Here is a 26,265-nt window from a genome sequence, read left to right as displayed (position 1 = left end):
GGAGCAGGGGGCTGGGACCGCGGCTGGGCTGGGCTGGGCTGGGCAGCTCGGGCCTCCTGGCCGTGCCCTCGGGTGAAAAGCGCCGGCCTCGCTGCCCGGGGGCACGGTTCCGCATCTTAGGGCAATATTCTGCCCTCTGGGGAGGAAGGGCAGGGCGAGCCGTCCCCGTAGTCCCCAGTACGGGTTTATAAGCCACGGAGACTTGCTGGAGGTTTATTTAATTTTCTGGTTTTGAAGAAAAAAATAATACTGTACCTCTTGATACAAGCAACAAAAATCCAATTGTTAAAAAATTTTGACAAGCAGAAACTCCCAAAAGAACTCTGTAACTGACTTTTTTTTTTTTTTTTTTCTGAATAAACTTGACTAGTGACATCTCTCTCTGGCCAGAGGAACGGCTCTGCTCTTTGGGGCTGGGCGGGCGCCGGGGCTGGGGTCTCCCCCCGCCCCCACCGGGCCCGGTGCTGCCGGGCCCGCGGGCGCTCTTCCCCGGGGCTGCGCAAAATGGCCGCCGGCGAGCGGACTACAGCTCCCGTCGTGCCCCGGGGACAGGAACTACAGCTCCCGTCGTGCCCCGCGCCGGAGGGGGGCGGGGACACGGGCGCTACCCTATAAATAGGCCCCGGCGGGCAACCGAGGCCTCTCTCGGCCGCTGCTGCCGCCATCTTGTGGGGCTGCCGCCGCCGGCCGCCTCCATCCGTCGCCATCCGCCGCCCGCGCCGCCGCCCGCCCGCCGGGACTGAGCGCGGCGCCTCCACACCGCCATGAGGGCCAAGGTGAGCGGCGGGGGCGGCGGGGGGGGCGCCCGATGGCGCCCCACCCCCCTCTTCACCCCCCCCCCCGGGGGGTCCCCAGCAACGGCCGGGAGGGCGCGCTGCGGCCTGGCAGCCCCGGGGGGTCCTGGGGGGGGGGCTCCGGGCGGGGTGTCCCTGGGGACGGGGTCTCCATTGCACCGGGACGTGGAGCGGGGCCGGGGGTGTGGGTGCGTGGGGCTGGGGGGCTGGCGGCGGGGAGGGGTCGGTGCGGCGGGGCCGGAGCGGGGGTCTCCGGGTGCGTGGGGCCTGGGAGGCAGGGGGGGGGGGCGGGTGTCCCTGTCGCGGGGGGCTCTGGGCGCCTTGGGGAAGGCGGGGGGGACTTGGAGGGACCGGGACGGGGTCCGGGCCCCGCAGCCGCGGTACCGGCACTAACGCAGCCCCTCTCCCCTCCTCTCTTCTCCCGCAGTGGCGCAAGAAGCGCATGCGCAGGTACGTGGGGCTCCCCCGGGGCCGCCGCCCGCCGGCCCTGCCCCGCCGGGCAGCGGCGGGGGGCTGCGGCCGCCGCCCGGTCCCGCTGCGCGGGGCCGGCCCCGGGGCCTGAGCGCCGCTCTCTCCCCCAGGCTGAAGCGCAAGAGGAGGAAGATGAGGCAGAGGTCCAAGTAGGCCGCGCCGCGGAGCTGAGCAGGGCCGGGGCGCGGGGCCGCCGTCGCCGCCGCGGAGACGTCTCGGTGCCCCGGGGCGGGGGGGGCCCGGTGCCGCGGGGGAGACCCGCTGCGCCGGGCCGGTTGTGTGCTCTGTGGCGGCCGTGGTGCCGCGAATAAAGCTGGTGTTGTTGGGAGACGGTGTGGTTCCTCCGGGAGCGGCGGGGGCCGGGGGCTCCTCCGGTGACGGAGCGGGGGGGGAGAGGGGGGGGGCGGGCCACCGGGACCGGGGTCACCGGCCGGGGCCGGGGGTGCCGGCGCGGCGGGGGGAGCCCGCGGGAAACGCCGAGATAGCGGCGCACACGCATGACGTCACGGTGACGGAAGAGTCCGGCGCACCGTACGCCGGGAGGAAGAGCGCAGCTCCTTCCGGGTCGCCCCGGAAGCACCATAGAGCACTTCCTGCCCGGCGCAGAGCGGCGGCCGGAAGGGGCAGCTCATTGTTGGCGCTGGAGGACCCGCGAGGAGGCCGCGAGCGGGTGAGTGCGGGGCCGGGCGGGACGGGCCGCGCCGGGGACGGGACGGGCCGCGCCGCCGCCGGGAAAGGCCCCGCTCCGCCGCCCCGGGGCCTCCGCGGCGGCCGCCTCCGCCCCGCCCCGGGCCGAGCCGCCGCCAGGCCCTGCCGCCGGGCCTGCCCCGGGCCTGCGGGGCAGTTGCTATGGGGACCCGGTGGGGGGGCCGCGCCCCCTCCGCCCTCCCGGTGCGGCCCGGCGGGGCCGTCGCGGGGCCGCGATCCCTCAGGCCGGGGCCCAGCGGCGCCCGGCTCCCTCCAGCCGGCCCGGGCCGCTCCCGGTGACGCCGCCGGCACCCGCAGCCCCGGGGAGCGGCCGTGCGGGGCTGCCCGGGGCTCTCCCCGCCGGTCGGGGTCCGCGGTCCCCCTGGCACCGGGCAGGGGCACTCGGAGCTGCATGGCGCTGCCCAGGCCGTGCTGCCCCCGGGCCGGCTCCCTGGCGGCCCCAGTGCCAGTGCCCTGGGGCGGCTGTTTCCCCCCGGTGCCGGGGGCAGCTCCCGGTCCCCTCCCTCACCCCCCTCCCTCCCTCCCTCCCGCAGTGCCCGGAGCCCCGCAGCGGCGGCGGCGGCGGCAAAGATGCCCGACCGCGACAGCTACAACAACGGCAGCAGCGGCGATGAGGTGGGCGCCAACGCCGACGACATCTGCCGCGATTTCTTGCGCAACGTCTGCAAGCGAGGCAAGCGCTGCCGCTTCCGGCACCCCGACATCAGCGAGGTCACCAACCTGGGCGTGCGCAAGAACGAGTTCATCTTCTGCCACGACTTCCAGAACAAGGAGTGCGTCCGCCTCAACTGCCGCTTCATCCACGGCACCAAGGAGGACGAGGACTGCTACAAGAAGACGGGGGAGCTGCCCCCGCGCCTGCGGCAGAAGGTGGCCGCCGGGCTGGGCCTCTCGCCCGCCGACCTGCCCAACAGCAAGGAGGAGGTGCCCATCTGCAGGGACTTCTTGAAGGGCGACTGCCAGCGGGGTGCCAAGTGCAAGTTCCAGCACCTGCAGCGGGACTACGAGTATGAGGCGCGAGGCATGGCTGCCCGCGAGCAGGGCATCGTCCCCGCCGTCCGCCGCTACGACCCCTACGACGCCATCTACGATCCCGACCGCTACGACGACCACGACCCCGTGCTGAAGCGGCGGCGGGTGGACGGGCTGCACTTCGAGACCTACGAGTACAGCTTCACCAGCCCGCGGACGGTGGAGTACCGGCTGCTGGAGGAGGAGAACATCATGCTGCGCAAGCGCGTGGAGGATCTCAAGAAGCAGGTGAACAACCTGCTGGCCACCAACGAGGTGCTGCTGGAGCAGAACGCGCAGTTCCGCAACCAGGCCAAGGTGATGACGCTCAGCTCCACCGCCACCGCCACCGAGCAGACTCTGGCCCCCACCGTGGGCACCGTCACCAACTACAACCACAGCATCGCCCAGACCCACACCACGCTCAGCAGCCAGGCCCTCCAGCCCCGGCCCGTTTCCCAACAGGATTTGGTCGCTCCCGCCGGAGCCCAGGCGGCTCCCCCCGCCAACGCCGCTCCCCCCATGAACCCCGAAATCACCCCGCTCTCGGCCGCCTTGGCCCAGACCATCGCGCAGGGCATGGCCCCCCCCGTCTCCATGGCGCCGGTGGCCGTCTCGGTGGCGCCGGTGGCCGTCTCCATGGCGCAGCCGCTGGGCGGGATCACCATGAGCCACGCCACCACCCCCATGGTGACGTACCCCATCGCCTCCCAGAGCATGAGGATAACGGCCATGCCCCACTGACCCCCCCGCCGCGGGGCCGCGCCGCCGGCGAGGGGGGGACGGGGCAGCCGGCCGGACCGCGGCCCCCGCGCGGAACTGAGCCCCCGGGGGACGCGGGAGGAGGAGGAGGAGGAGGAGGAGGAGGAGGAGGAGGAGGAGGAGGAGGAAGGGCAGACCAGGCCCTCCCCAGCCGGTGGACGCGGGGGGGCTCTCGCCGGGCAGTGCGCGGGGGGGGGGAGGGCGGTAACTGCCCCCCGCCCCGGGGCTTCGCGCCTCCGGCCGGCACCCGCCGCACGGGGGGTCTGCGGCGAAACCTTCCGGGGGGTGGGAGTGGGGGGGGCTGCTCCCCGCCGAGCCCCGCGCACGGACACGGCCCCCCCGCCCCGCGCCGGGTCTGTGTCCCGGTGTGGGGGGGCGGCCCCGGGGCCGCGGCTCCCCGGGCCCTGTAACGTTTTCAACTATTAAAAAAACAAAAAACAAACAAAAAAAAAGAAAAAAAAAAAAGTCAGCGGCGATCGCTCTCCCGCCGTCGGTGACTCTCCCGGGGGGGGGGGCGCGGAGCGGCCGGTGGCCCCGGGAAGGGGAGCGACGGGGGAAGGACGGGCCGGGGCGGCGGGACACGTGACCCCCGCCGGGCCCCGCCCACAAGCGCTCTCCGCCCCGCCCCCTCGCTTCGGCTCCGCCCAGTGGCTCCTAGAGCAGAGCAGAGCGGCGGGGCGGGGCGGGCGAGGCCCCGCCCAGTGGGGGCGGGCCCACCGCGGGGCGCGGCGGCAGCGGAGCGGCGGCGGCGGCGGCGGCGGCCGGGATGGAGCGGCGGGGCGCGGGGCTGGCGGCGCTGGGCGCGCTGGGCCGGCGGCTGCTCTGGGCGCTGCCCGCCTACGCCGCGGGGCTGCTGGGGCTGGGCGCGGGCGCGCTGGTGCTGGCGCTGGCGCTCTACGCCGGCTGGCGGCGGCGGCGGCGCGCCCGGGAGCGTGGGCTGCGGCTGGCCGCCCGCCTGCAGCGCGACGAGGAGGCCGCCGTGCGCGCCGCCGCCGCCGCCGGGCTGGGCGCGGCCCGCGGGGAGCTGCCGGCATGGGTAAGCGGGTGTCCGCCCGCCGCGCCGCGCCGTTATCCCCCGGCGGCGGCACCGGCTCGGGCTCCCCGCCCCGCCCGTGCCGGCTGCGGCTCCCGGCGGGGCGGAGAGGGGGGATGGGGGGCGGGGGGGGTCACCCCCGGCTGCCGCACTGCGGCCCCCGCCCGGGCTTCTTCCCGGCGGCGGGACCCCCGGGCCGGGGTGACCCCATCGGCTGCGCCGCGGTCCCCGCTTGGGCTTCCCGCCGGGCGGGACCCCCGGGGCTGCGCTCACCGCCCCCCCGCCAGCTGCACCCCAACCCCGCTTGGGCTTCCCCCGCCGGCCGGGACCCCCGGGGTCCCCCCATCAGCCGCGCCGCATCCACCCCGGGCCCCGCTGTTCCCCCGCTGCACCGAGCCCCGCTTGAGCTTCCCGCCGGGCGGGACCCCCGGGGCCGGGTCCCCCCGCGCCGGCCGCACCGCACCGCACCCCCGCCGCCCCCCGCTCCTCTGAGCTCCCCGCTCGGCCGCCAAGGTGCTGCACCGCACCCCGCTGCCCCCAGTGCGGCCCCCCCCCCCGGCCCCCCGCCACGGGGTGACCCTCCCCCGGGTACCGCCCGGGGCCTTCCGGCAGCGCCGGAGCCGGGCCCTGACTCACCGGGCCCGGGGGGGCCGCTTCCTGCCCGGCCGCGGGTTGGGGCGGGCGCGGGGGGGCCGGGAACCCCCTCCCCGTGGTGCCGGGACGCCCCTTCTCGGGACCACCCCACCACCACCACCGCCGGGACCCCCGGGAACGGCCACGACGGGGCTGGACTCGGCAGCGGGGCCGGAGCTGCCGCCAGATGTTGGCCACAGCTGTGGGGGGTGACACCCCCCCCCCCCCCCGGTGACACTCCCACCCCGAGCCAGCCCCCGCAGGGGCCCCACCGGCCCGAATGGGGAAACTGAGGCACGGAACTGGGTGGGGCCGTGCCGTTGCAGGGGAGCAATACCCGTGGCCGGGCTTCCTCCGCTGCCACGTCCGGCCGGAACCCCCCCGGCCTCACGACACCCCCGGCCTGTCTGCCCGCAGGTGAGCTTCCCGGATGTGGAGAGGGCAGAATGGCTGAACAAGGTGAGGCGTCCGTCTGTCCATCCGTCCCTGCATCCGTCCCTGCATCCCTCTATCCATGCCTGCATCCATCCCTGCATCCCTGCATCCCTCCATCCATCTCTGCCTCTGTCCCCCTGTGTCCGTCCCTCCGTCCCCCTGTGTCTGTCCCTCCGTCCCTCCGTCCCCCTGTGTCCGTCCCTCCGTCCATCCGTCCCGCTGCTGCAGGTCCTGGCCCAGGCCTGGCCCTTCTTCGGGCAGTACATGGAGAAGCTGCTGGTGGAGAACGTGGCCCCGTCCATCCGGGCCTCCAACAGCCACCTCCAGACCTTCACCTTCACCAAGGTGGACATGGGCGAGAAGGTAGGGCTCCCCTCGGGGCTGGGGGTGCTCCCATCGTCCCCCATCGCCCCCCCCTCACCGCTGTCCCCCCCCCGCAGCCTCTCCGAATCCTGGGGGTCAGGGCTCACCCCGGCACCCACAAGAAGCAGATCCTGCTGGACCTCAACATCAGGTGAGCGGCCGGAGCCACCCGTGTGGCAAAGATGCCAGGTCTCAGTCCCCTGCACCCCCGCCCCTGCTGGGGTCTCCCTCTGCACAGCGCCTGCTGGAGCCCCCCCTCGCTGGGGGGCCTGGGGGGGGTCGTGGCAGAGACCCCCCCCGTCCCTACATCCCATCTCCGCAGCTACGTGGGTGATGTCCAGATCGACGTGGAGGTGAAGAAGTTCTTCTGCAAGGCAGGGGTGAAGGGCATGCAGGTGAGGGGGGGTCTCCGCCCCGGCTGGGGGTCTGTGGGGGCAGTGGGGCTGGGGTTGGGAGCATGGCGGGAGCTGGCGGGGTGGGGGGTCATGGCTATGGGGGGGTCATGTCTCAGCGCTGCCCCCCAGCTCCACGGCATGCTGCGGATCATCCTGGAGCCCCTCCTCGGGGACGTGCCCATCGTGGGGGCCCTCACCATGTTCTTCATCCGGCGCCCGGTGAGTGCCCCCCCCAAGGGACCGGCAGCCCCGGCCCCCCCAGGCAGGATGCGGCTGGGGTCCGGCCCCCGTCTGACCCCATTCCCCCCCCCCCAGACTTTGGACATCAACTGGACGGGGATGACCAACCTGCTGGACATCCCGGGGCTCAGGTGAGCCCCCCCGGCTGGGGGCAGGGGGTCTTCCCGGCCCCCGGGACTGCGCTGTCCGTGGCCCCCCCGGTGACCATGCCCCCCCCAGCTCCATGTCGGACACGATGATCATGGACGCCATCGCCTCCTACCTCGTCCTGCCCAACCGCCTCCTGGTCCCGCTGGTGCCCAACCTGCACGAGGCCGCCCAGCTCCGCTGCCCCCTGCCCCGGGTAAGGGCTGGCCGGGGGTCCCGGGGGGGGGTCCCAGGGGACACCCCTGCACCGGGGCCCGGGAGCTGCCCCCCGGCCCCCCCCCCGGCTGACCCCCCTCCGTAGGGCGTCGTGCGGGTGCACCTCCGGGGCGCCCGGGACCTGCGGTCGAAGGACCGGTTCATGGGGGGGCTGGTGAAGGGCAAGTCGGACCCCTACGCCGTCCTGCGCGTCGGCACCCAGGTCGTCACCAGCCGCGTCATCGACGACAACCTCAACCCCACCTGGGACGAGGTCTACGAGGTGAGACCCCCCCCCCCCCCTCTCCCGGGGACCCCCTGGACCCTCCCCATCGCCCCCCCCAGACCAGCTGGGGTCGTGGGGGGCACAGGAACCCTCCAAGCATCCCCAGCCAGGCCGTGGGGGTGGGAGCACCCCAGCCCAGCCTGGCTGGACACGGGGACCCCCGTGAGGGCCCCAGCCCGGCTGTGCTGGGCGGGGGGGACCCCCTGCCCCCCCCGCTGACCCTGTCCCCCAGTTCATCGTGCACGAGGTGCCGGGGCAGGAGATGGAGGTGGAGCTGTTCGACAAGGACCCCGACCAGGATGATCTCCTGGGCAGGTGCGGGGTGCTCGGACCCCTGGGCTGGCGGCTGCGGGGGGGCCGCTGCCCCCCGGCCCCGCAGCTCACGGCTTCTCCTACCCGCCCCCAGGATGAAGCTGGATTTAGGGGAGGTGCTGAAGGCCCGGGTGCTGGAGGAGGTGGGTGCCGGGGCGGGGGGGCCCGGGGGGCCGGGGGGGCTGTGCTGACCCCTCTGCCCCCGCAGTGGTTCCCGCTGCAGGAGGGGGACCGGGGGCGGCTCCACCTGCGCCTGGAGTGGCTCTCGCTCATGTCCGACACCTGCAAACTGGACGAGGTGAGCGGGGCTCAGCCTAGAGACGAGTTTGCCGGGTCTCAGCCCAGCTGCAGGGGTCACGGAGTGGGGGCCATCTGCCCTAGCCGACCCCCCCGGGTACGTCCCCCAGGTTTTGGAGAGGAACCGGACGATCGTGGCCAAACCCGATCCCCCATCAGCCGCCATCCTGGTTGTGTACCTGGACCGGGCTGAGGAGCTGCCTGTGAGTGGGGGTCCGGGGGGGCCAGGGCTGCCAGTTCCCTGCTCTGCGGGGTCAGAGATGTGTGGAGCCCCCCCCCCCCGACCCCCCCATTTCTGTGCAGACAAAGAAGCCGGGCAAGGAGCCCAACCCCATGGTGCAGGTGTCGGTGCAGGACGTCACACGGGAGAGCAAGGTGGGCTGGGGGGTCCGGGGGCCCAGCCGTGCCGGTGCGGCCCCGCAGAGGCGGGGTTGGGGTGCAGGGGCCCGGCCGGCCGGCGGGGGTCTAACCCGGCTCCCCCCAGGTGGTCTATAACACGTCTGCTCCCGTCTGGGAAGATGCTTTCCGCTTCTTCCTGCACGATCCCATAAACCAGGACGTGGACATCCAGGCGAGACCCCAGACCCCAACCCTGAGTCCCCCCCGCATCCCCCCCCATTTCCCCCCAAATCCCTGTCTCTCCCCCATTTCTCCCCCATCTCCCCCATGCCCCGTTTCCCCCGGATCCCCATGACCCCCGTGCCCCCCAGGTGAAGGACGACCCCCGCCAGAGCAGCCTGGGCTCCCTCTCGCTGCCCCTCGCCCGCCTGCTCGACGCCCCGGAGCTGACGCTGGACCAGCCCTTCCAGCTCCAGCACTCGGGGCCCAACAGCCGCCTCTACATGAAGCTGGTCCTGCGGGTGAGGGGGGCTCGGGGGGGCCGGGGGGGGCCCTGCCCCTCCACACGCCACCCCCGCTGACCCCCGGCCCTGCAGGTGCTCTTTCTCGATGCCCCCGAGAACGGTGGCCCCACTCCCACCCCCCCGGGGCAGCCGGACCCCGCGGCCAGCACCGGTGGCACCCACCAGCCCACCCACGCCAGCCCCGACCCCCAGTTTGGCACCGAGGTTGGAAGGGGATGGGGGGGCCCGGGGGGCATCACTGGGGAGGCTGGAGGGCTCGGGGGGTAGGATGGGGCTCAGGGGCTGGCGGGGGGCTTGGGGGTGTAGGATGGGGGTCCTGGGGTAGGATGGGGTTCAGGGGCTGGGGGGGGTCCCGGGGGGCAGGATGGGGGGGTCCATGGCAGGAAAGGGGTCAGGGCTGGGGGGAGCTTGGGGCCGGACGTGCCCGGCAGCCCCCCGTGCCAGTGCCCGGCGCGTCCCCGTGTCCCCAGCACGTGCTGCGGATCCACCTCCTGGAGGCCGAGAACCTGATCGCCAAAGACAACTTCTTCAAGGGGGTGGTGCGGGGCCGCTCCGACCCCTACGCCAAGGTGCGGGTGGCCGGGAGGGTCTTCCGCAGCCACGTCATCAAGGAGGACCTCAACCCCCGCTGGAACGAGGTCTACGAGGTACGGGGGGGACACCCTGCACCCCGTCTGCCCCTGCCCCGGGCATCCTCCCCGTGGGCATGGAAGTGCTGCGCGGGGGTGTCCCGGCCCCCCCCAGGAGGGGAAACTGAGGCGGGGGCTGGGGGGGGGGACACCCAGGCGTCAGGGGTGCCCCGCCGGTGACGCCTCTCCCTGCCCAGGTGATCGTGGACGACGTCCCGGGGCAGGACGTGGAGTTCGACCTCTTCGACAAGGACATCGACAAGGACGACTTCCTGGGCCGGTGGGTGCTGGGGGGCGCGGGGGGGCCGGGGGGCTGCGGGGTGGCCTCCCCCAGCCCTCACCAGCAGCCCCCCCAGGTGCAAGGTGCCGCTGAGGCAGGTGCTGAGCAGCCGCATCGTGGACAAGGTAGGAGAGGGGCCAAGGGGGCTGCGCCGGGGTGGGGGGCTGCGCCGGGGGGGTCTCACCCGCCCTCCCTGTCCCGCCAGTGGCTGCCCCTGGAGGAGGTGAAGTCGGGGCGGCTGCACGTGCGGCTGGAGAGCCTGGCCCCCCGCCCCAGCGCCGCCCTGCTCGAGCAGGTAATGGCCCCGGCTCGTGGGGACGTGGGGGGCACAGCTGGCCCTGAGCCCCGGCCCGGCCCCGTCCTCGTGCATCCGTGTCCCCATCCCTGTCCCCGTCCCCGTGCATCCCCATCCCCGTCCCCATGCATCCCCGTCCCCATGCATCCCTGTCCCCGTTCCCATACATCCCTGTCCCCGTGCATCCCTGTCCCCATCCCCATCCCCATCCCCGTGCACCCCCGTCCCCATCCCCGTCCCCGTCCGCGTCCCCGTCCCCATCCCCGTCCCCGTCCCCATCCCTGTTGCCATGCCCATCTCTGTGCATCCCCGTGTGTCCCCATCCCCACCCTCCTCCCCACACACTCCCGTTCCTGCCAGACCTATTCCTGTCCCCGTCCCTGTCCCTGCACATCCCCCTCCATCCCCCTGCGTCCCCACCCCGCGGCGGGACCCCCAGCCCACCCCCTGCCCCCCCAGGTCCTGCACACCAACAGCCTCCTGCAGCCCGCCCGGGGCGAGGAGCTCTCGGCCGCTCTCCTCTCTGTCTTCGTGGACCGAGCTGCCGCCCTCCCGGTGAGTGCCTGTCCCGCGCCCGGGGTCCCCTCGGCCCTGCCCCGTCACCCCATCATCCTCATCGTCCCCAACCCGCTGTCCCCCAGCTCCGGAAGGGCTCCAAGCCACCCGCCGCCTTCGCCAGCCTGGCCGTGCGTGACGTCTCCGTCAAGACCAAGGTAAGACGCGGTGGGGGCCGGGGGGGCTGGGGAGGACGAGGGGGGGGTCTCTCACCCGCTCTCCTGCCCCCAGACCTGTGGCCCGACTGCCGAGCCCGTGTGGGATGAAGGCTTCTCCTTCCTCATCAAGCGGCCGCACGTGGAGTCGCTGGAGCTGCAGGTCTCTGCCCCGTCCCCGTCCCCAGGTCCCGTCCCCATGGCGGGGGTCCCGTCCCCATGGCGGGGGTCCCACCCCGGGGTGCTGAGCTGCCTGTGCCCACAGGTGAAGGAGGAGGGGGGGCAGCCCCTGGGCGCCCTCAGCCTGCCCCTGCCCCAGCTCCTGGCCTCCGAGGGGCTGGTGCTGGACGGCTGGTTCCCGCTGGCCGGGGGGGGCCCCGGCAGCCAGATCCTGCTCCGGGCGCAGCTGGGGGTGAGTGACGGGGGAGGGGTCGGGGGGCTGGGGGTGGGCTGGGACCCGCCTCACCCCCCGCTTGCCCCCCCAGGTCCTGGTGTCACAGCAGGTGGAGGGGGGTGCCAGCAGCGTGTCCCTGGACGGGGGGGACGCTGCCCCCCAGCCCGCGGAGGTGCCGGGGGAGGAGGAGCACGGGGCCGGGGGGCTGCGCCAGCGCCTGGTCCCGGCCGAGAGGTAGGGCTGGGGGGCGCGACCCCCCCCGGGAGCATCCGGCCCCCGGCCCCGGGGTCTGCTCCGGTTGCAAACCCCCAGCCAGGGCAGGGGGTCTGGGCGTGAGCCCCCCCGGGGAGCCCAGGGCCGGGCCCCCCCCTGTGCCGGGGGTCCGGGGGGGCACTGACCCTCTGCCCCACAGCCACCCCGAGCCGGCGGAGGGTCCCCTGGGCCGGCTGCAGCTCACGCTCTGGTACCACGGGGACGAGCGCAAGCTGGTGGCCATCGTCCACGCCTGCAGGTGAGGCTGCCCGGTGGGGCTTCGGGCGGGGGGCTCGGGGCTGGGACCCCCCCGCTGAGCCGTGTCGTCGTCGTCCCCCCCCCAGGAAGCTGAGGCCGGTGTCGAAGGAGCTGCCCGACCCCTACGTGTCCCTGGTGCTGCTCCCCGACCGCAGCCGCAGCACCAAGAGGAAGACCAGCGTGCAGAAGAAGACCCTCAACCCCGACTTCAACGAGAGGTGGGGGGGACGGGGGGGGGGAGCACCTGCCCGGTGCTGCCCAGTGCTGCCCAGTACGGCCCAGTACAGCCCAGTCTCTCCAGGTTCGAGTGGGACGTATCCCTTGAGGAAGCCTCTCGGCGCAAGCTGGAAGCTCACGTCAAATCCACCCTGTCCTTCATGTCGCGGGAGAAGGAGGCGCTGGGGAAGGTAGGGGGGCTGGGGGGCTGGGGGGCCGGGGGGCCTGGGGGTCCGGGGAGCCCCTCTGAGCCTTCACTCTCCCCCAGCTGCATCTGGACCTGGCACAGGTGGATCTGTCTGAGGGGGACCCCACTGGTGAGTGGGGCTGGGCTGGGGGGCCTGGGGGCACGATCCTGGGGGCTGGGAGGTCTCGGGGGAGGGGGAGGGCGGGGGCTGTCCCAGGGGTGGGAGGTCTCTGGGGGCTCCCAGTGCGTCTTTCAGGGGTGAGGGGCCGTGTCCGCCCCCCACCCCCACCCCCGCCCCCTCACCTCTCTCCCCCCGCAGGTACGAGCTGCGGGACGAGCGGAGCAGCCCCTAGAGCTGGGCCCCCCGGACCCCCAGTGCCCGCCGTGCCTGGGGCAGCGGGGAGGGGGGCCAGGCCCCCAGCTGCTCCTGCTGCCCCCCCTGCCCCCCGCCTCGCCACTGACCAAAGACGCACCGGGGGGGCAGACGGGGCCCCTGCGCCCCCAGACTGTTACGTACCTCGTGCCTTTTGCCCACCGCGGAGCCTCCCGGCGCGGGGGCCCGGCCCGGGGTTCTGCCCCGGCCCCCCCCCCCGGGGAGACGCTTTCGTTAGAGCCGCTGCCGCCCACGCCGTGCCACCGCCGTGCCACCACCGGGATGCCACCGCGCCACCGCCGCGCCGACCCCCCGCCGCCTTCCCGGGGCTGCGTCCCCGTGTCCCCCCCCCCGTGCTAATAAAAGAGGGAGGAGACGGCGGCGGCTTCGTGTGGTCCTGGGGGTCCCAGGGGAGCCTTGGGGTCTGCGGTGTCCCCCCGGGTGACGCGCTGCCACGGCCTTCCCCCGTGGGTGTCCCCCGTGGGTGTCCTCCGTGGGGCGCTCCCCAGCTTGGTGTCCCTACTGGGGTGTCCCCAAGGGGGCTGGGCATTGGGATGTCGTCGTCGTCCCCCGACGTGTCCCCGTGGTGGGCTCCCTGGTGGGATGCCACCCCCAGGACATGGCCATCGTGGTGTCCCCATCGTGGTGTCCCCATCACGATGCCGTTCATGGATGTGGTCATTGGGGTGTCCCCATCACCGTGTCCCTCTTGGGATGTCCCCCATCGTGGTGTCCCCGCTGAGGTGTCCCCCGTGGGGTGCTGTCACGGGATGCTCCCTACTGAGGTGTCCCCGTGGGGCCACCATCGGGGTGTCCCCCGTGGGGTAGCGGCACTGGGCTGTGCCCCGGCGGGGTGCCCCCCATGGGGTGTGGCCGTTGGGCTGTGCCCCACGGGACGCCATCACTGGGGTCCCCGTGGTGATGTCACCCGTGGGGGTGTCCCCCATCGCGGTGCCCCCCCCCCCCCCGGCCCCGCTCCGTGCCCATCTATAGACAAAAAATCCCCCCCGGATGAGGGGGCGTGGCCTCTCCTCTCCCCGCCTCCTCATGCATAATAGCATGCATAATCACCTAATTAGCGCGCGGTGACGCAGCGGGCGCGCGGCCAATGGGCGGGCGGTGACGCCGCTCGGTAGAAAGGGCCCCGCCCGCCGCGCGCGGCCCAGAGCGCGGAGCAGGGACGGGAGCGGCCGCCGCCATGGTGGGCACCGGCACCGGCCCCGGCCGCCGCGGGCGGGGGATGCGCGGGCGGGGGGGGCCGGGGCGGGGGGCGGCTGGGAGCAGGGCGGGGGGCGCGGGGGGGCGCGGCGGCGGGCGCGGCTGGAGGCTCCGACCCCGAGGGCGCGGCCGGTGCCCGCTGACCGCCGCGCTCTCCCCCGCAGTGCGACTTCTCGGAGGAGCAGACTGCGGGTGAGTGACCGGCACCGGGAACCGGGCACGGCTCCCCCGGGAACCGGGCACGGCCCCCCGGGACCGGCCCCGCCGCACCCAGCGCTTCCTGCGCGGCCGCGGGCGGGGCCTTTCCCGGGGCAAAGTCTGGCCCGGGCGGGGCCGTTCGTGCCAGCGGGGCGGGGGGCGCGGGGCCGGGGCGGGGGCGCGGGGCGGGGGGGGCGCGGGCCCGGGCCCGGGCCCCTCTTGCGCCATTTGCCCTTATATGGGCATAGCGCGGGGCTGGGCCGCGCATTCCTGCGGGGCGGGGCCGCCCCGGTTCCCCCCGGAGGGGCGGGAGCGGCCGGGGCGGGGCGGGGGGGGGCGGGAGCGGGAGCAGCATCCCGGCCGCGCCCGGCGAGGGCCAGCGGCCTCCATCCCGGCCGGCGTCGGGTTCCACCGGGAAACCGGATCCCGCCCGGGAACGAAACCCGACGCGGGTGCGGGGGGGGCAAGTGATGGGGTCCCCGAGGTGCGGGGTCCCAGGGACCCAGGCCGTGGGGTCCCAGCAGCGCGGCGTCTGTGGATGCCGCGTCCCTCGGGATGGGAGGGCTGGGGGGGGGGTCCCGGTGCATGGGGGGCGCTGACACGGGGGGGTCCGGCAGAGTTCAAGGAGGCGTTCCAGCTCTTCGACCGCACCGGGGATGGGAAGATCCTGTACAGCCAGTGCGGGGACGTGATGCGGGCGCTGGGCCAGAACCCCACCAACGCCGAGGTCATGAAGGTGCTGGGCAACCCCAAGAGCGATGGTGAGTGGGGGACCCTCGCCCCCCCAGCACCCCCAGGATGCCCCGGGTCCCCCCAGCCCCCACCCACGGCCTCTGTCCCGCAGAGATGAACCTGAAGACGCTGAACTTCGAGCAGTTCCTGCCCATGATGCAGACCATCGCCAAGAACAAGGACCAGGGCTGCTTCGAGGACTACGTGGAGGGGCTGCGGGTCTTCGACAAGGAGGGCAACGGCACTGTCATGGGGGCCGAGATCCGCCACGTCCTCGTCACCCTGGGTGAGCATCACCTCCCCAGGTCCCCGAATCCCTGCGAGTCCTCAGAGACCCCTTGGCCAGCCCCAGGGACCCCATGAGCGCCCGGCCAGTCCTGGGATCCTCGCAAGCCCCCAGCCATCTCCAGGGACCCCTCAAAGGCCCGCCAGCCCTGGGGATCCCCTGGTCCCCCCCATCACCCCGGGGTGACGCGCGCTGTCCCACAGGCGAGAAGATGACGGAGGAGGAGGTGGAGCAGCTGGTGGCCGGGCACGAGGACAGCAACGGCTGCATCAACTACGAAGGTGAGGACGGGGGGCGCGGGGGGTCCCGGGGGCGCTGGGGGTCCCGGGGGGCTCGGCCGCAGCCCCGCTCCCTCCCTGACCATCATGTCTCCTTCCTTCCTCCCAGCGTTTGTGAGACACATCTTGTCAGGGTGACGCCGCAGGGGTACGCCTCCCCCCGCTCCCCTCAGTTACTTACAGTTTTTTTTTCCTTCCTATTTTTTTCGGTGGTGTCTTTTTTTTTTTTTTTTTTTTTTTTTTAAAAAAAAGCAAAAAAAAAAAAAAAGGCCGCCTGGTTTGCGCTCTCGCCCTTGGTGCAGCCCCCTCCCCCCCGCATGCCCCTCTGCATGGAGCCCCCCTGCGCGCCGGGGCCGGGACGTGGGTGCTGGCGTGGGGGGGCCGGTGGAGCCCCCGGCAGCGAGGGCAGCGGCGTCGGGCCGGGGCTGCAGCGACGCTGGTTCCTCCCTGCGCTCTTCAGCCGTTTGACTTTGGTTTTCCTGCCTCTCTCGGGGACGAGGGCTGGGGGGGCCTGGCAGACCCCCCCCTCACCCCGCTCTCCCCCCTTCTCTCCGCAGAGCTGGTCCGGATGGTGCTGAGCGGCTGAAGACCCCTCGTGTCATCGTGTCCCGTCCCGTCCCCCCCCTCCCATCACTCTGGGTTTTGTGCCTTTTCCCTTGTTTTCCTGCCACCGCCACCCAGCCCCCCCCGCAGCCCCCACCCTCCCGCTCCTGGCCCCACCGGCTAAGTTATTGCTCCACAGCATCAAATAAAGTGTAGGAAAGGGGACGCTGGGTCCGTGAACTTCTGTCCCCCCCCCCAGACAGACCCTGCACCACGAGGCCGTTTCTTCCCGCCCCGGGGACTTGGAATTTTATTTTTGTTGTTTTTTTAAAAAAAAAAAAAAAAACCAAAGGGGGGGGCATGACAAATGAGAAGGAGCTGGGGGGGTTGGGGGGGGGAAATGCCCGTGTGCCGGGTGGGATTGGAGCTGTCTCATAAATAGCCGGGGGCAGCAGGGTCCCCGGCCCGCCCGGGGAGACCAACACTTAAATAAAATCCGGGACAATCATAGAAAAATACCAAAGCTGGGGTTCGGGGGGCTTCCTGTGGGGTGCCTTGCAGGGGCGGGAGGGGCCAGTCTCCCCGGGCCAGTGGTGGTGGCGGGGCTGGGGGGGCTGCGGCATCCTGGGCCCCGGCGGGGCTCACTGCGTGGGGGGACAGGGGTGGCCGTGCTGGGGCTGGGTGCGATGGGGTCCGTCTGCAGGGGGGCCTTGGTCTGCAGGGAGAGAAAAGAAGGGGGGCGGGCGTCACATCTGGGGGGGCAAGGGGGTGCACGAGCACCTCTTGCCCCACAGCTCCCGGGAAGGGTTGAGCCCCCCCAGCCCCATGCCCGCGAGTGGGTCCCCCCCTCCCCGTCCCCGGTGGCCCCCCGCGCCCCCCCCATGTCTCACCTGCGAGGAGGCCGGGGTTGGGAAGGAGGCTTCCCTGCACGGCGGCCACGATGGCGGGGCTGTGCGCGGCGGCCGAGCCCCCCGCGAGGTGCGGCAGGGCCAGGCCGGGTGGGTGGGGCGGGGGGGGCAGCCCCCCGGACGGCATGCTGCTGGCGAGGGCCCCATGCAGCGGGAGGGCGGGCGGGTTAGCGGGGAAGGTGGCGCCGAGGGGCTCGGCGGGGGGGTTAGCCATGCTAAATGGGATGGCGGATGGAGGCAATCCGAAGGGCAAGGCCGCGGGCGCATTACCGGGCACGGCGGGGTGGCCGCTGCCACCGAGGCTCCCAGCCAGGCTCTGGGATGGCGGCTGCTGCCCGGGGAACGGTGCCGGGGCTGCGGGGAGAGCCCGGGGGGGGTGTCAGCGCCGAGAGGCTGGCGGCGAGACCCCCCCCCACCCAGCCACCCACCCAGCCCTCGGCACCCCGACTCACCGTGCGGGACGGCCGGGGCGCCTGGCGGCGGGGGCGGCTGCGGCGGGGGGGCCCCGGGCAGCGGCTGCCCCACGGGCTCGGCGGGGGCCACCATGGCGGGGGCGGGCGGCGCGCCCAGCGGGTGGGCGGCGGGGGCCAGGGGGGTGCCGGCGGCGGGCAGGGGCTGGGCCCCCGGTGGCAGCGGGGGCGGCTGCTGCTGCTGCTGCTGCTGGAGGTGCTGGAAGTGCTGCTGGCGGGCGCGCATCTCCGCGTACTTCAGCTGCTCCATGTGGAAGGCCTGGCGGTCCGCCAGCAGCTGCTGCCGCTGGTACTCCAGCTGGGGGGGACGCGGGGGGGTCAGCAGGGGATGCCGGAGTGGGGACAGGCGCCTGGCCCCCCCCCCCATCGCCACCGCCGTCACTCACGGCCTCGCGCTCCCGGTCCATGATGGTCTCCAGCTCCTCGAAGTGCCGCAGCTTGATCTCCAGCTTCTTCATCTGCGTCTCCACCAGCAGTGCCACCAGCGACTTGATCTTGCGCTCCTCCACGGCTGCCAGGTGCTGCGGGGGGGGGACCGGGGGGGACCGTCAGCACCCGCACCCAGGCTGTACCCCCCCCCCCCCCCCAGCCCGGACCCCAGCCCCTCACCTTGGCCTTCACGGCGGCGGCAGCCAGGGCGGCAGCGGCGGCGGTGGAGAGGTTCCCTTCACCGATGTCCCGCTCCACCTTGGCTTTGCGCTCGGCCTCGGGCTCCGGTGGCTCCTTGGGCGCCTCGTCCAGCCCGTCCTTCGCCTCCTTCTCCTTCTCCGGCTCCCCTGTGGCAGGGCGGGAGCCGTGCTGGCGGGGCAGGGCCGTGGGGGGCTCGGTGTCCCGCCAGCCCAGCCGGGCCCCCCACTCACCTGCATCGCCATCACCCTTGTCAGGCTCCTTCTCGCCCTCCGCCTCCTTCCCCTTCTCCTCCTCCTTCTTGGGCACCTCCCCGGGCTTCTCCTTCACCTCCTCCTCGGCAGTGCTGTCCCGGGGCTCCTGGGGAGGGACCGGCCCCTCGAGTCCCTGCACCGGCCGCCCTCCCCGGGCCCCCGCGCCCCCTCCCCGGGCCAGCCGCTACCTTTGCCTCCTTCTTCTCCTCCGCCGGCTGCGCCTCCGCCCGCGCCTCCTCCGTGCCGCTCTCCTCTGGGGACGCAAGCGCAGGGTCAGACCCCGCTGCTGCCCGCCCCAGGCCTGGCAAACTCATCACACTGATCCCCCGTCTCACCTATCCGCTCCGGCTCGTCGGAGGTGGTGCCGGCGATGCCGCTGCTCTCCAGCCCGAACGCGGGGTCGGCCTTGCCCGTCACCTTGGCCGCCTCCTCCACCTTGCGGACGTGGGCCTCCACCAAGGCCGTGGGCACCTCCTCCTTCATCTTGGAGAACTCCTCTGCGGGGCAGCGCCGCGGGCCCTCAGCGGGGACGGCAGCGGGGACCCCCACGCCCCTCGGAGCCAGCCCGGCTCCTCGGCACTGTAGACCCCTCGGGGGCCTTGTCCCGTCCCCTCACAGGTCTCATCCTGTCTCCACACAGGACTTGTCCTGCCTCTCTATAGGATGCCCTATAGGACTCGGCCAACGCCTCATAAGAGCCATCCTGTCTCCCTATAGGAATCCCTATAGGACTCAGTCGTCTCCCTGTAGGACTCATCCATCTCCCCATAGGCCTCATCCCATCTCCTGGTAAGACTCATCCTGTCTCCCTGTAGGACTCCCTATAGGACTCAGCCCTTCTCCCTATAGGACTCTTCCTGTCTCCCCATAGGACTCCCTATAGCACTCATCCCATCTCCCCATAGGACTCATCCTGTCTCCCTGTAGGACTCCCTATAGGACTCAGCCCTTCTCCCTATAGGACTCTTCCTGTCTCCCCATAGGACTTGTGGTGTCTCCCCATAGGACTCCCTATAGCACTCATCCCATCTCCCCATAGGACTCATCCTGTCTCCCTGTAGGACTCTCTATAGAACTCATTCCCATCTTCCTATAGGACTTGTCCCCTCTCCCTGTAGGACTCATCCCCCTCCCCATAGGCCCTGTCCCCCCAGGACTCAGCCAGGCCCCCCGGGCCGGACCCCCGTCCTCGCCGCGCCCTGCCGGGAGGGGCCGCATTACCCAGAGCTGACTTGGCAGCGGCAGAGGCGACGCGGGGGTCGACGACGGAGGCCAGGAAGGCGACGGTGCTCATGACGGGGTTGCCGGACTGGCTGAAGGGGATGGGCTGGTAGGCCAGCGGCCCCAGGGACGCCTCCGAGTCCTCCAGGTAGGGGTCCTCGATGGGCAGCCGCAGGAAGTGCAGGATGCACTCGTCCTGCGTCCGGCTGCCCACGTGCTCCGACACCTTGTTCCAGTCGTCCTTGTACATCTCCAGGGCCTGCGGGATGGAGCGGGGGGCATCAGCAGGGCCCGGCGGCCCCGTTCCCCCCCTTCCCTGTGGACCCCCACTCACCTCCAGCAGCAGCAGCGTCTCCTGCTCCGTCCACTCCCTTGTGGCACTGGCGGCAGCTTTGCTCTGCGCGGGGGGAGAGACGGGTGAGTGGCGGCGGGCAGGGGGACGGGGACGGGGACCGGGGACGCCCACCTTGGAGGGGACGTTCTTCTTGGTGTACATGTCGGTGCGGAGGCCGAAGTTCTGCATGTCGGCCGGCTTCTCCTTGCTCTTGTCAGGGAAGTTCAGCATCTGCTGTGAGGCCGAGGTCTGCTGCCAGGGGAGGAGAGGGGACACTGGGGACACGGCCGTGGGGGACAGGCCGCGAGGATGCCAGGCCCTCCCCCACCCCCCTCATCCCAGAGAAGCCTTCGTGCCCCATCACGTCACGGTGTCCCCCCCGCGTCCCTGCTCCCCAGGGCCGGGCGGCATGCGGGGCGCGAGGGGGAGGAGGGAAGGAGCCTTCCTCGGCCAGCGGCGGGGGGATGGACCCCAAGGAGCCGCCTACCAGCTCCGGCTTCCCCTTCACCGTCTCGGTGACGAGGTCTTCGATCTCTTTGCTCTTGCGGCCCGTCTTGGCGTCGCCGTCGCTCTGCCGGCCCTGAGGCACGGATCGAAGCTGTGCGATCCCCCCACCCCCCCGCCCCACCCCGCGCCCGGCCCCCGCGGGGACCGGGGGAAGGCAGAGGGGGGACGCGGCTGGGCGAGGAGCGGCCACCCCCGTGCACCCACCTGGGGCGTCTTGGGCTGCAGCGGCACCAGCCCCGAGGGCGTATCGGCCAGGACGTGGAAGTGGGAGGTTGGCGGGGGGCCCATGGGGGTGGGCCGGCTCTCGGCGTCCACCTGGTAGTTGATGAGGCCCCACTGCTCCAGGAAGGCGTGGACCCTGCGGAGAGCCGGGGCTCAGACCCTGCCGCTCCCTCCGCCAGCGCCAGGGTGCCAAACCGATCCCCCCCGGCCCCGCTGGCGCCGGACCCACCGCATGATGGCACAGACGTCCCCGGCCAGGTTGCGGCGGCACGCCGTGGAGGTCAGGTACTCCTGTGGGTTCAGCCGGTACGTGTCGATCATGAAGTTGCGGTAAGCCAAGTATCTGGGGGAGAGTGGCGAGGCGTCAGCGCCGGCCACGGCCCCACCGGCAGCGGGAGGGACGGGAAGCGTGTGTGGGGGGAAGTTTGGCCTCACATTTCGGGGGTCTTGGATTTATTCTTGCCATTGAAGAACTCGGGCAGGGCTCGGCGCTCGATGGCATGGACGCTGCAAGACGAGACGCTCGGGGAGGGCCTGGCACGGCAGCCCCACACCGTCTGGCTGGCGCCCCGGGGCACCGTCCTCATCCTCGGCTGTGCCGTACCTGTTGTAGTCGAACCAGGCGGCGTAGCTGGGGATGATGATGTGGTGGGTCTGCTCTGTCACGTTGTCCTCGTGCAGGTCAGGGTTCTTGGCTTGCTCCCCCTTGCTCCCGGTGCCGTTCTCCTCCTCGTCCTGCCAGAGACCAGCACCACATGGGCAAGGGGGTCTGCACCCTTCCTCATCCTCACCGAGAGCAGGATGAGGCCTACGGCCCAGGGCAAAGCTGCCTGCAGCCCCAGTGGGGAGGGGAAGGGCAGAAAGGGGCCTTTTTGTACCCAAAAGAGGGACAAGGGAAGAGGGATAAAGAGGTGACCATCCAGCGATGGTGACCCCCACGCTGGGGTGGGAACATCTTCCCTGGAGGAGCGGTGGGCTGGTGAGGAGGGGTCGGCACTGCACGGGCCTGGGCCTCACCTTGCCGGCTGTCTCCATGCTCTCATCTTCCTGCTCATCTGGAAGAGAGGGGAGCAGGGGCAGTTTTGGGCACTGCCAGGTCTGGGGTGCTGGGGGACCTGCTGCAGCACCCGGCCCCAGCGGCTCGGACTCACCCAGGTCCGTCATGGTGCCCCCCTTGACGGGCGCAGACTCCGAGTCCTTCTTGGTGTTGACTGCAGCAGAGGGAAGCGGCACTGAGCACCCCAAGGACGGGCCCCCGCCCCAGCCCACGCTCGTGAGGGGGGAACCCCATGGGGTGGCTGCCGGCCCCCCACCCTGACCTGTCTTGGGCAGGGTGACCTCCTCCACGTTGGGGACAGGCGAGGGCTCGTCCATGTCCTTCGTCAGATCCTCCTGCTCCTCCTCACGGTGCCCGCGCTTGGATTTGTTGTAGGGGGTGGAGGGTCTGCCAAGGGAGAGACCCCCCCCGTGTCCCAGTCACCACCGCACCCCAGGGCCAGACTCCCCACAGCCCCTGCCCCGGGGCTGGATCTGTCCCCCCAGCCCAGGCTCACCCCTTCTTCGCGTTCTTCTTCTTGGCCTCTGGGGTGGGCGAGGGGGAGGGCGAGCGCTTTCGCTTCTTGTAGTTGCCCCCCTTCTTGTCCCGCCGGTCCGAGTCAGGGCTGTTCACCTGGGGGGGGACAGGGGGCTGCTGGGTCCAACCGAGCAGGATGGCCAAGCAGAGACCCCCATCGTCCTCTCCCTGCAGCTCTGCGGCCCCGCTCTGACCTCGTCCGTCAGCGTCTTGGCCGAGATCTTCTTCCTGCGGGCGACGGGGCTCTTCTCGTCCGTCACCTCATAGTCCTCCTCGTTCATCCACTCGTTGAAGGTGTCCGTGTCCAGGATCCACTTGGCGTGGACCTGCCGGGCAGGGGCATGGGCGCGTCAGGCAGCCAGCGGGCAGGGGAGGGGGCTGCAGCCACCATCCCAGCCTGGGGGACCCCGTTACCTTCCGGGGCTTCTCCGGTGTTGGGGCATCCTCCACAGAGGCCTCAATCTCGTTGGCAGGGATCCAGGTGTCGTAGCTGCAGGTGAAGAGGATGGGGTGAGAGCGGCACCCACAGCAGCGCGGGTGCCCCGCGGGCACGGGGGGGCTCCATCAGGCTTCAGCCGCGTCCCCAGAGCCCCCGCCCGGGACCCCTCACCTGTCGGGGTAGTAGCCCCAGTGCAGCAGGACCTGCTTGTCGCGCTTCATGACCGGCCGGACCCACTCCTCTGCGGGAGACACGGAGTGGGGCCTGCGCTGAGCACGGACCCACCGTCCCACCGAGAGCCGCCCGTGACACCGAGCACGGCTCTGGCCCCCAAACACCACCCCCCCGCCGGTATTTCACCACGAGCTCAGAGCAGGGGGCTCCCCCTTGCACCCACCTTCCTCCAGGTTCCCAGGGACAGGGCAGACGATGTGGGACGCGTTGCTCTTGTCCTCGGTCACCGTGCCCTGCGAGGAGAGCAGGGGAGTGGGTCCGGGGCTGAGTGCCGGGACAAGGCGTTGGATGGGCCCCCCCTGTGCCCCCCACCCCGGCGCTGCCACCGACCTGGTGCCTCTTGACGATGTCTTTCAGCTTGCTCAGCAGCTTGGGCTCGATCTCCTGGTGCAGGAAGATGTTGGGCCGGGCCAGGCAGTTGTTCTGCGGAAGGAGGAGAGGAGAGTGGTGAGTGGGTGGGGGGACAGGGGGGTCCCGGGGGGGGGCGGGGGCGGCACCTCTTACCTGCACCAGGGATTTCTCGATGGTCATGAACATCTCCACGTTGCGGTCCATCCGCGAGGGATTCTGGAAATCGAAACGCCGCCTTATTGGAAGAAAAGAGCGACTCTCATGAAAGCCACAGCTCAGGTCTCCTCATCAGCATCCAAAGCCTGGGGGGGCGGGGGGGGGTGGGGGCACGCGCCTGAACCCCATCAGGGGGCCGCGGTGGGGCGGGGGGGAACGTGCCCTGGCACCTGCGTGTTGCGGAGGTGGGTGCCCTTCAAACAGCCCACCCCCGTGCAGACCCTGGCCGAGGCCACCCCAGGGTGTTCCCACGGAGGGGACCCCCCACCCCGGCCCCGTGACCCCCACCCCGGTGCCCTCCTGCTCCCAGGACCCCCAGCCCCGACGGGTGCAGGCAGGCACTCACCATCCTTGGTCGCTCTTGAATTTATAGGCCGCTGCCAGGATGTGGCACAGAGCTCCCCCCGCCTTGAAATCCAAGAAGCATTTTATCTGTAACGGAGAGAAAGGGGTCGGGGCGGGCGGCTGCAAGGGGTGGGCTGCGTCCCTGGTGCGGCGGGGGGCTGGGCGGGGTGCCATCCCCTCGTCAGGGTGCCACCCCTATGACCGGGTGCCATCCTCTTGCTGGGCTCCGTCCCCGAGTTGGGATGCGGTCCCTGCAGTGTTGGGGTACTGTCCCCTGCTGGGAACCTGTCCCTGTGCTGGGACACTGTCCCCAGGTCCTGGGGTCCCTGAGGGGGTGTCCCCAGGTCTATAAGGTGTTGTCAATGGGCCCTTGGGGTGCTGTCCGTGGTCGGGGCCCTGTCCCAGTGTCGGGCTGCTGTCCCTGGTGGGACACTCTCCTTGGTGGGACGCTGTCCCTGGTGGGACGCTGTCCCCTGGTCGTTGGGGCGCAGACCCTGCTTGGGGAGCAGTTCCCAGCAGGACAGTGCCCAGGTGTCACCGGGCACTGTCCCCAGGACACTGGGGCACCGTCCCTGCCCAGGGCGCGGAGCCGCGCTGGGGCACTGTCCCGGGTCACCGGGTGCTGTCCGTGGTCGGGCGCTGTCCCTAGGCTGGGGCGCTGTCCCTGGGTCACTGGCATGCTGAACTGGGTCACCGGGGCCTTGTCCCCGGGTCTTTGGGGTGCTGTCCCCGCTCGGGGCCTTGTCCCCGGTTCATTGGGGCGCTGTCCCTGCTCAGCCTTGTCCCCAGCTTACTGGGACCTTGTCCCCGGGTCACCGGGGTGCTGTCCCCGCGTCTTTGGGCGCTGTCCCTGCTCGGGGCCTTGTCCCCAGGTCTCTGGGGCCTTGTCCCTGCGTCATTAAGGTGTTGTCCCCAGGTCTTTGGGACGCTGTCCCTGCTCAGGGCCCTGTCCCCAGGTCTTTGGGGCCTTGTCCCTGGGTCACTGGGGTGCTGTCCCCACTTCTTTGGGCGCTGTCCCTGCTCAGCCTTGTCCCCAGGTCTCTGGGGCCTTGTCCCTGGGTCATTAAGGTGTTGTCCCCAGGTCTTTGGGACGCTGTCCCTGCTCAGGGCTTTGTCCCTGGGTCACCAGCTCACTGGGGCCTTGTCCCTGGGTCACTGGGGTGCTGTCCCCACTTCTTTGGGCGCTGTCCCTGCTCAGGGCCTTGTCCCCAGGTCTCTGGGGCCTTGTCCCTGGGTCATTAAGGTGTTGTCCCCAGGTCTTTGGGACGCTGTCCCTGCTCAGGGCTTTGTCCCTGGGTCACCAGCTCACTGGGGCCTTGTCCCCGGGTCACCAGGGTGCTGTCCCCGCGTCTTTGGGCGCCGTCCTTGCTCAGGGCCTTGTCCCCAGGTCTCTGGGGCCTTGTCCCTGGGTCTCTGGGGCGCTGTCCCTCTCGGGGCCTTGTCCCCAGGTCCCCGGGTGTCGCCGGGCCGCGTCCCCCGCCGGGGCGCAGCCCCTGGCCCACCGCGTCCCCGTCCCCGTCCGTGCCGCCGCCGGCTGTCCGCGCCCCGGTGCCCGCCTCGGCGGGGGCTCACCGGCAGCTTGGTGAGGGGCGCGTTGCTGACGTGCTTGCCGAAGACCTCCTCCTGGAACTGCAGCAGCTGCACCACCAGGCTCGACAGCGACTTGTTGGTGGGGGGCTCGGCCTGGATGTACTGCGGGGGCGGGGGGTCAGCACCGCCGCCGGGGCCGGGCCCGGGGGGGGGCGGGGGCGGCGATGGCGGCGCCGGGGCCGTGACAGGCCGGGCCCGGCGGGGCGGGGGCCAGTGCCGGCGCCCCCCGCCCCCCGCCGCGGCCTACCTTCTTGTAGTTCTTGCCGAGCCAGAGGCGGACGTTGTCGAACTGGCTGACGGTGTCCGAGGCCTCGTAGTACTTGACGTTGGGGCCGCCGTCCTTCTTCCGCACCGCCATCTTCGAGCGGGCCGGGCCGCCTCCCGCCGCCTCCCGCCGCGCCGCGCCGCGCCCGCTCTACCGCCCCCTGCCGGCCCCGCCCCGCGCCGCGCCCGCTCTACCGCCCCCTGCCGGCCCCGGGGCGCGCCGCGTTCTCCCGCCCGCGCTGCGCCAGCGCTGCCCGCTCGGTACCGGCGCGGCCGGGCCGCGGCGCCCCCTGCCGGGCCGGGCGCTCGGCGACGCCCCGTCCCCCGTCCCCCGTCCCCGCCCCGCGGGGGAGCCGGCCCGGGCGGGTGGCCCCGGGGCGGGGCCGTGGGCTGTGCCGGGAACGGCGGCGGGAGGGGCGGGGAGCCCCGGTGTTGAGCCCGGGCGCGGCGCACCGGGCCGGGCCGAGCGGGGCGGGGCGGGGCGGGCGGCGGCGGGGCCCGGTCTAGGCGGAGCGCGGCGGAGGGTGGCGCGGGAGTCACGGTGGCCGAGTGGTTAAGGCGTTGGACTCGAAATCCAATGGGGTTTCCCCGCACAGGTTCGAATCCTGTCCGTGACGCCGACCCCGTTTTTGCGGGGACTCCCGGGCCGCCGCGGGGCGGCTCACGCGCGGGGGCCTCCTACCCCCGGTACCCGCTCTTTTAACGGCGGGGGCAGCGGGGCGCTGCGGGGGGCTTAGTCCTTTTGGGGACCGCGCCGTGGGGGGGAGCTGCAGAGCCGGGTACAGGGGACAACACCCCCCCCCCGCGACCCTCAGCCACCCCCGGGAGCCCCGCGGGCGGGCCCGTCCCTCCCGGGAGGGTCCCCCGCCCGAGGGAGCCGCAGCGGCAGCGCCCGGGAAAGGCCTTTATTGATCTC

General features: G+C 72.3%; 4 protein-coding genes, 1 long non-coding RNA gene and 1 other non-coding gene across 8 annotated transcripts; 5 read left to right on the top strand and 1 right to left on the bottom strand.

The window, feature by feature from the left end:
• Positions 1-627: 627 nt before the first annotated feature.
• Positions 628-1,593, top strand: LOC140644396 (uncharacterized). The gene is made up of 3 exons (XR_012039780.1): positions 628-776; positions 1,222-1,244; positions 1,376-1,593. It is a non-coding gene; the product is annotated as an uncharacterized lncRNA (long non-coding RNA).
• Positions 1,594-1,762: 169 nt separating this feature from the next.
• ZC3H10 (zinc finger CCCH-type containing 10) lies at positions 1,763-3,857 on the top strand. The gene is given in 2 exon segments (XM_072847411.1): positions 1,763-1,935; positions 2,507-3,857. Coding segments are annotated over 2 exon segments (1,395 nt in total). The 3' UTR covers positions 3,729-3,857.
• Positions 3,858-4,474: 617 nt separating this feature from the next.
• On the top strand, positions 4,475-12,534 carry ESYT1 (extended synaptotagmin 1). Its single transcript, XM_072847543.1, is given in 32 exon segments — positions 4,475-4,782; positions 5,830-5,871; positions 6,076-6,210; positions 6,288-6,361; positions 6,533-6,605; positions 6,735-6,824; positions 6,921-6,976; positions 7,065-7,188; positions 7,294-7,470; positions 7,706-7,788; positions 7,880-7,928; positions 7,994-8,083; positions 8,193-8,285; positions 8,386-8,457; positions 8,567-8,653; positions 8,793-8,942; positions 9,018-9,149; positions 9,416-9,592; positions 9,772-9,854; positions 9,931-9,979; positions 10,060-10,149; positions 10,609-10,704; positions 10,791-10,862; positions 10,936-11,022; positions 11,125-11,271; positions 11,345-11,487; positions 11,666-11,764; positions 11,850-11,981; positions 12,065-12,170; positions 12,248-12,278; positions 12,281-12,296; positions 12,486-12,534. Coding segments are annotated over 32 exon segments (3,159 nt in total). The 5' UTR covers positions 4,475-4,512; the 3' UTR covers positions 12,520-12,534.
• Positions 12,535-13,610: 1,076 nt separating this feature from the next.
• Positions 13,611-15,946, top strand: MYL6 (myosin light chain 6). Of its 2 annotated transcripts, XM_072847581.1 has the most exons (7): positions 13,611-13,740; positions 13,922-13,949; positions 14,573-14,716; positions 14,800-14,973; positions 15,177-15,254; positions 15,361-15,399; positions 15,809-15,945. In XM_072847581.1, the coding sequence occupies exons 1-6, from the start codon at positions 13,738-13,740 to the stop codon at positions 15,387-15,389; spliced, it is 456 nt and encodes a 151-aa protein (XP_072703682.1). In that variant the 5' UTR covers positions 13,611-13,737; the 3' UTR covers positions 15,390-15,399; positions 15,809-15,945. The 2 variants fall into 2 exon arrangements, with proteins under 2 accessions (XP_072703682.1, XP_072703681.1); XM_072847580.1 differs by lacking the exon at positions 15,361-15,399 and having other exon boundaries at positions 15,809-15,946.
• Positions 15,947-16,133: 187 nt separating this feature from the next.
• SMARCC2 (SWI/SNF related BAF chromatin remodeling complex subunit C2) lies at positions 16,134-25,492 on the bottom strand. 2 transcript variants are annotated; one of them, XM_072847540.1, is made up of 29 exons: positions 25,333-25,492; positions 25,068-25,187; positions 23,497-23,582; positions 23,088-23,169; positions 22,914-23,006; positions 22,747-22,816; positions 22,521-22,590; positions 22,325-22,400; positions 22,105-22,236; positions 21,891-22,006; positions 21,657-21,781; positions 21,489-21,548; positions 21,355-21,392; positions 20,942-21,072; positions 20,773-20,844; positions 20,567-20,680; positions 20,320-20,473; positions 20,096-20,188; positions 19,741-19,860; positions 19,609-19,671; positions 19,275-19,533; positions 18,389-18,550; positions 18,242-18,306; positions 18,033-18,159; positions 17,782-17,948; positions 17,559-17,693; positions 17,155-17,470; positions 16,685-17,056; positions 16,134-16,509 (listed from the first exon to the last, which is right to left on the bottom strand). In XM_072847540.1, the coding sequence occupies exons 1-29, from the start codon at positions 25,441-25,443 to the stop codon at positions 16,436-16,438; spliced, it is 3,603 nt and encodes a 1,200-aa protein (XP_072703641.1). In that variant the 5' UTR covers positions 25,444-25,492; the 3' UTR covers positions 16,134-16,435. The 2 variants fall into 2 exon arrangements, with proteins under 2 accessions (XP_072703641.1, XP_072703642.1); XM_072847541.1 differs by having other exon boundaries at positions 16,135-16,509; positions 16,973-17,056.
• A 392-nt stretch (positions 25,493-25,884) lies between these two features.
• TRNAS-CGA (transfer RNA serine (anticodon CGA)) lies at positions 25,885-25,966 on the top strand. The gene has a single exon. It is a non-coding gene; the product is annotated as a tRNA-Ser (tRNA).
• The last annotated feature ends 299 nt before the right edge of the window (positions 25,967-26,265 follow it).

Source organism: Ciconia boyciana, chromosome 27 (assembly GCF_034638445.1).
Source record: "Ciconia boyciana chromosome 27, ASM3463844v1, whole genome shotgun sequence".
In the NCBI taxonomy this organism is placed as follows: Eukaryota; Metazoa; Chordata; class Aves; order Ciconiiformes; family Ciconiidae; genus Ciconia; species Ciconia boyciana.
Note: the sequence above shows the minus strand (reverse complement) of the source record. Positions and strands in the feature narration are given on the sequence as shown.

Excerpts from the sequence above, each read along its gene's own strand:
- MYL6 (XM_072847580.1), top strand. Across the intron at positions 13,950-14,572 it reads CTCGGAGGAGCAGACTGCGG|AGTTCAAGGAGGCGTTCCAG; the intron begins GTGAGTGACCGG and ends GGGGTCCGGCAG. Across the intron at positions 15,255-15,808 it reads CGGCTGCATCAACTACGAAG|AGCTGGTCCGGATGGTGCTG; the intron begins GTGAGGACGGGG and ends TTCTCTCCGCAG.
- SMARCC2 (XM_072847540.1), bottom strand. The coding sequence starts at position 25,443 with ATGGCGGTGCGGAAGAAGGACGGCGGCCCCAACGTCAAGTACTACGAG. Across the intron at positions 22,237-22,324 it reads CACCGGAGAAGCCCCGGAAG|GTCCACGCCAAGTGGATCCT; the intron begins GTAACGGGGTCC and ends CCTGCCCGGCAG. Across the intron at positions 20,474-20,566 it reads GACGTCTGTGCCATCATGCG|GGTCCACGCCTTCCTGGAGC; the intron begins GTGGGTCCGGCG and ends GGCTCTCCGCAG.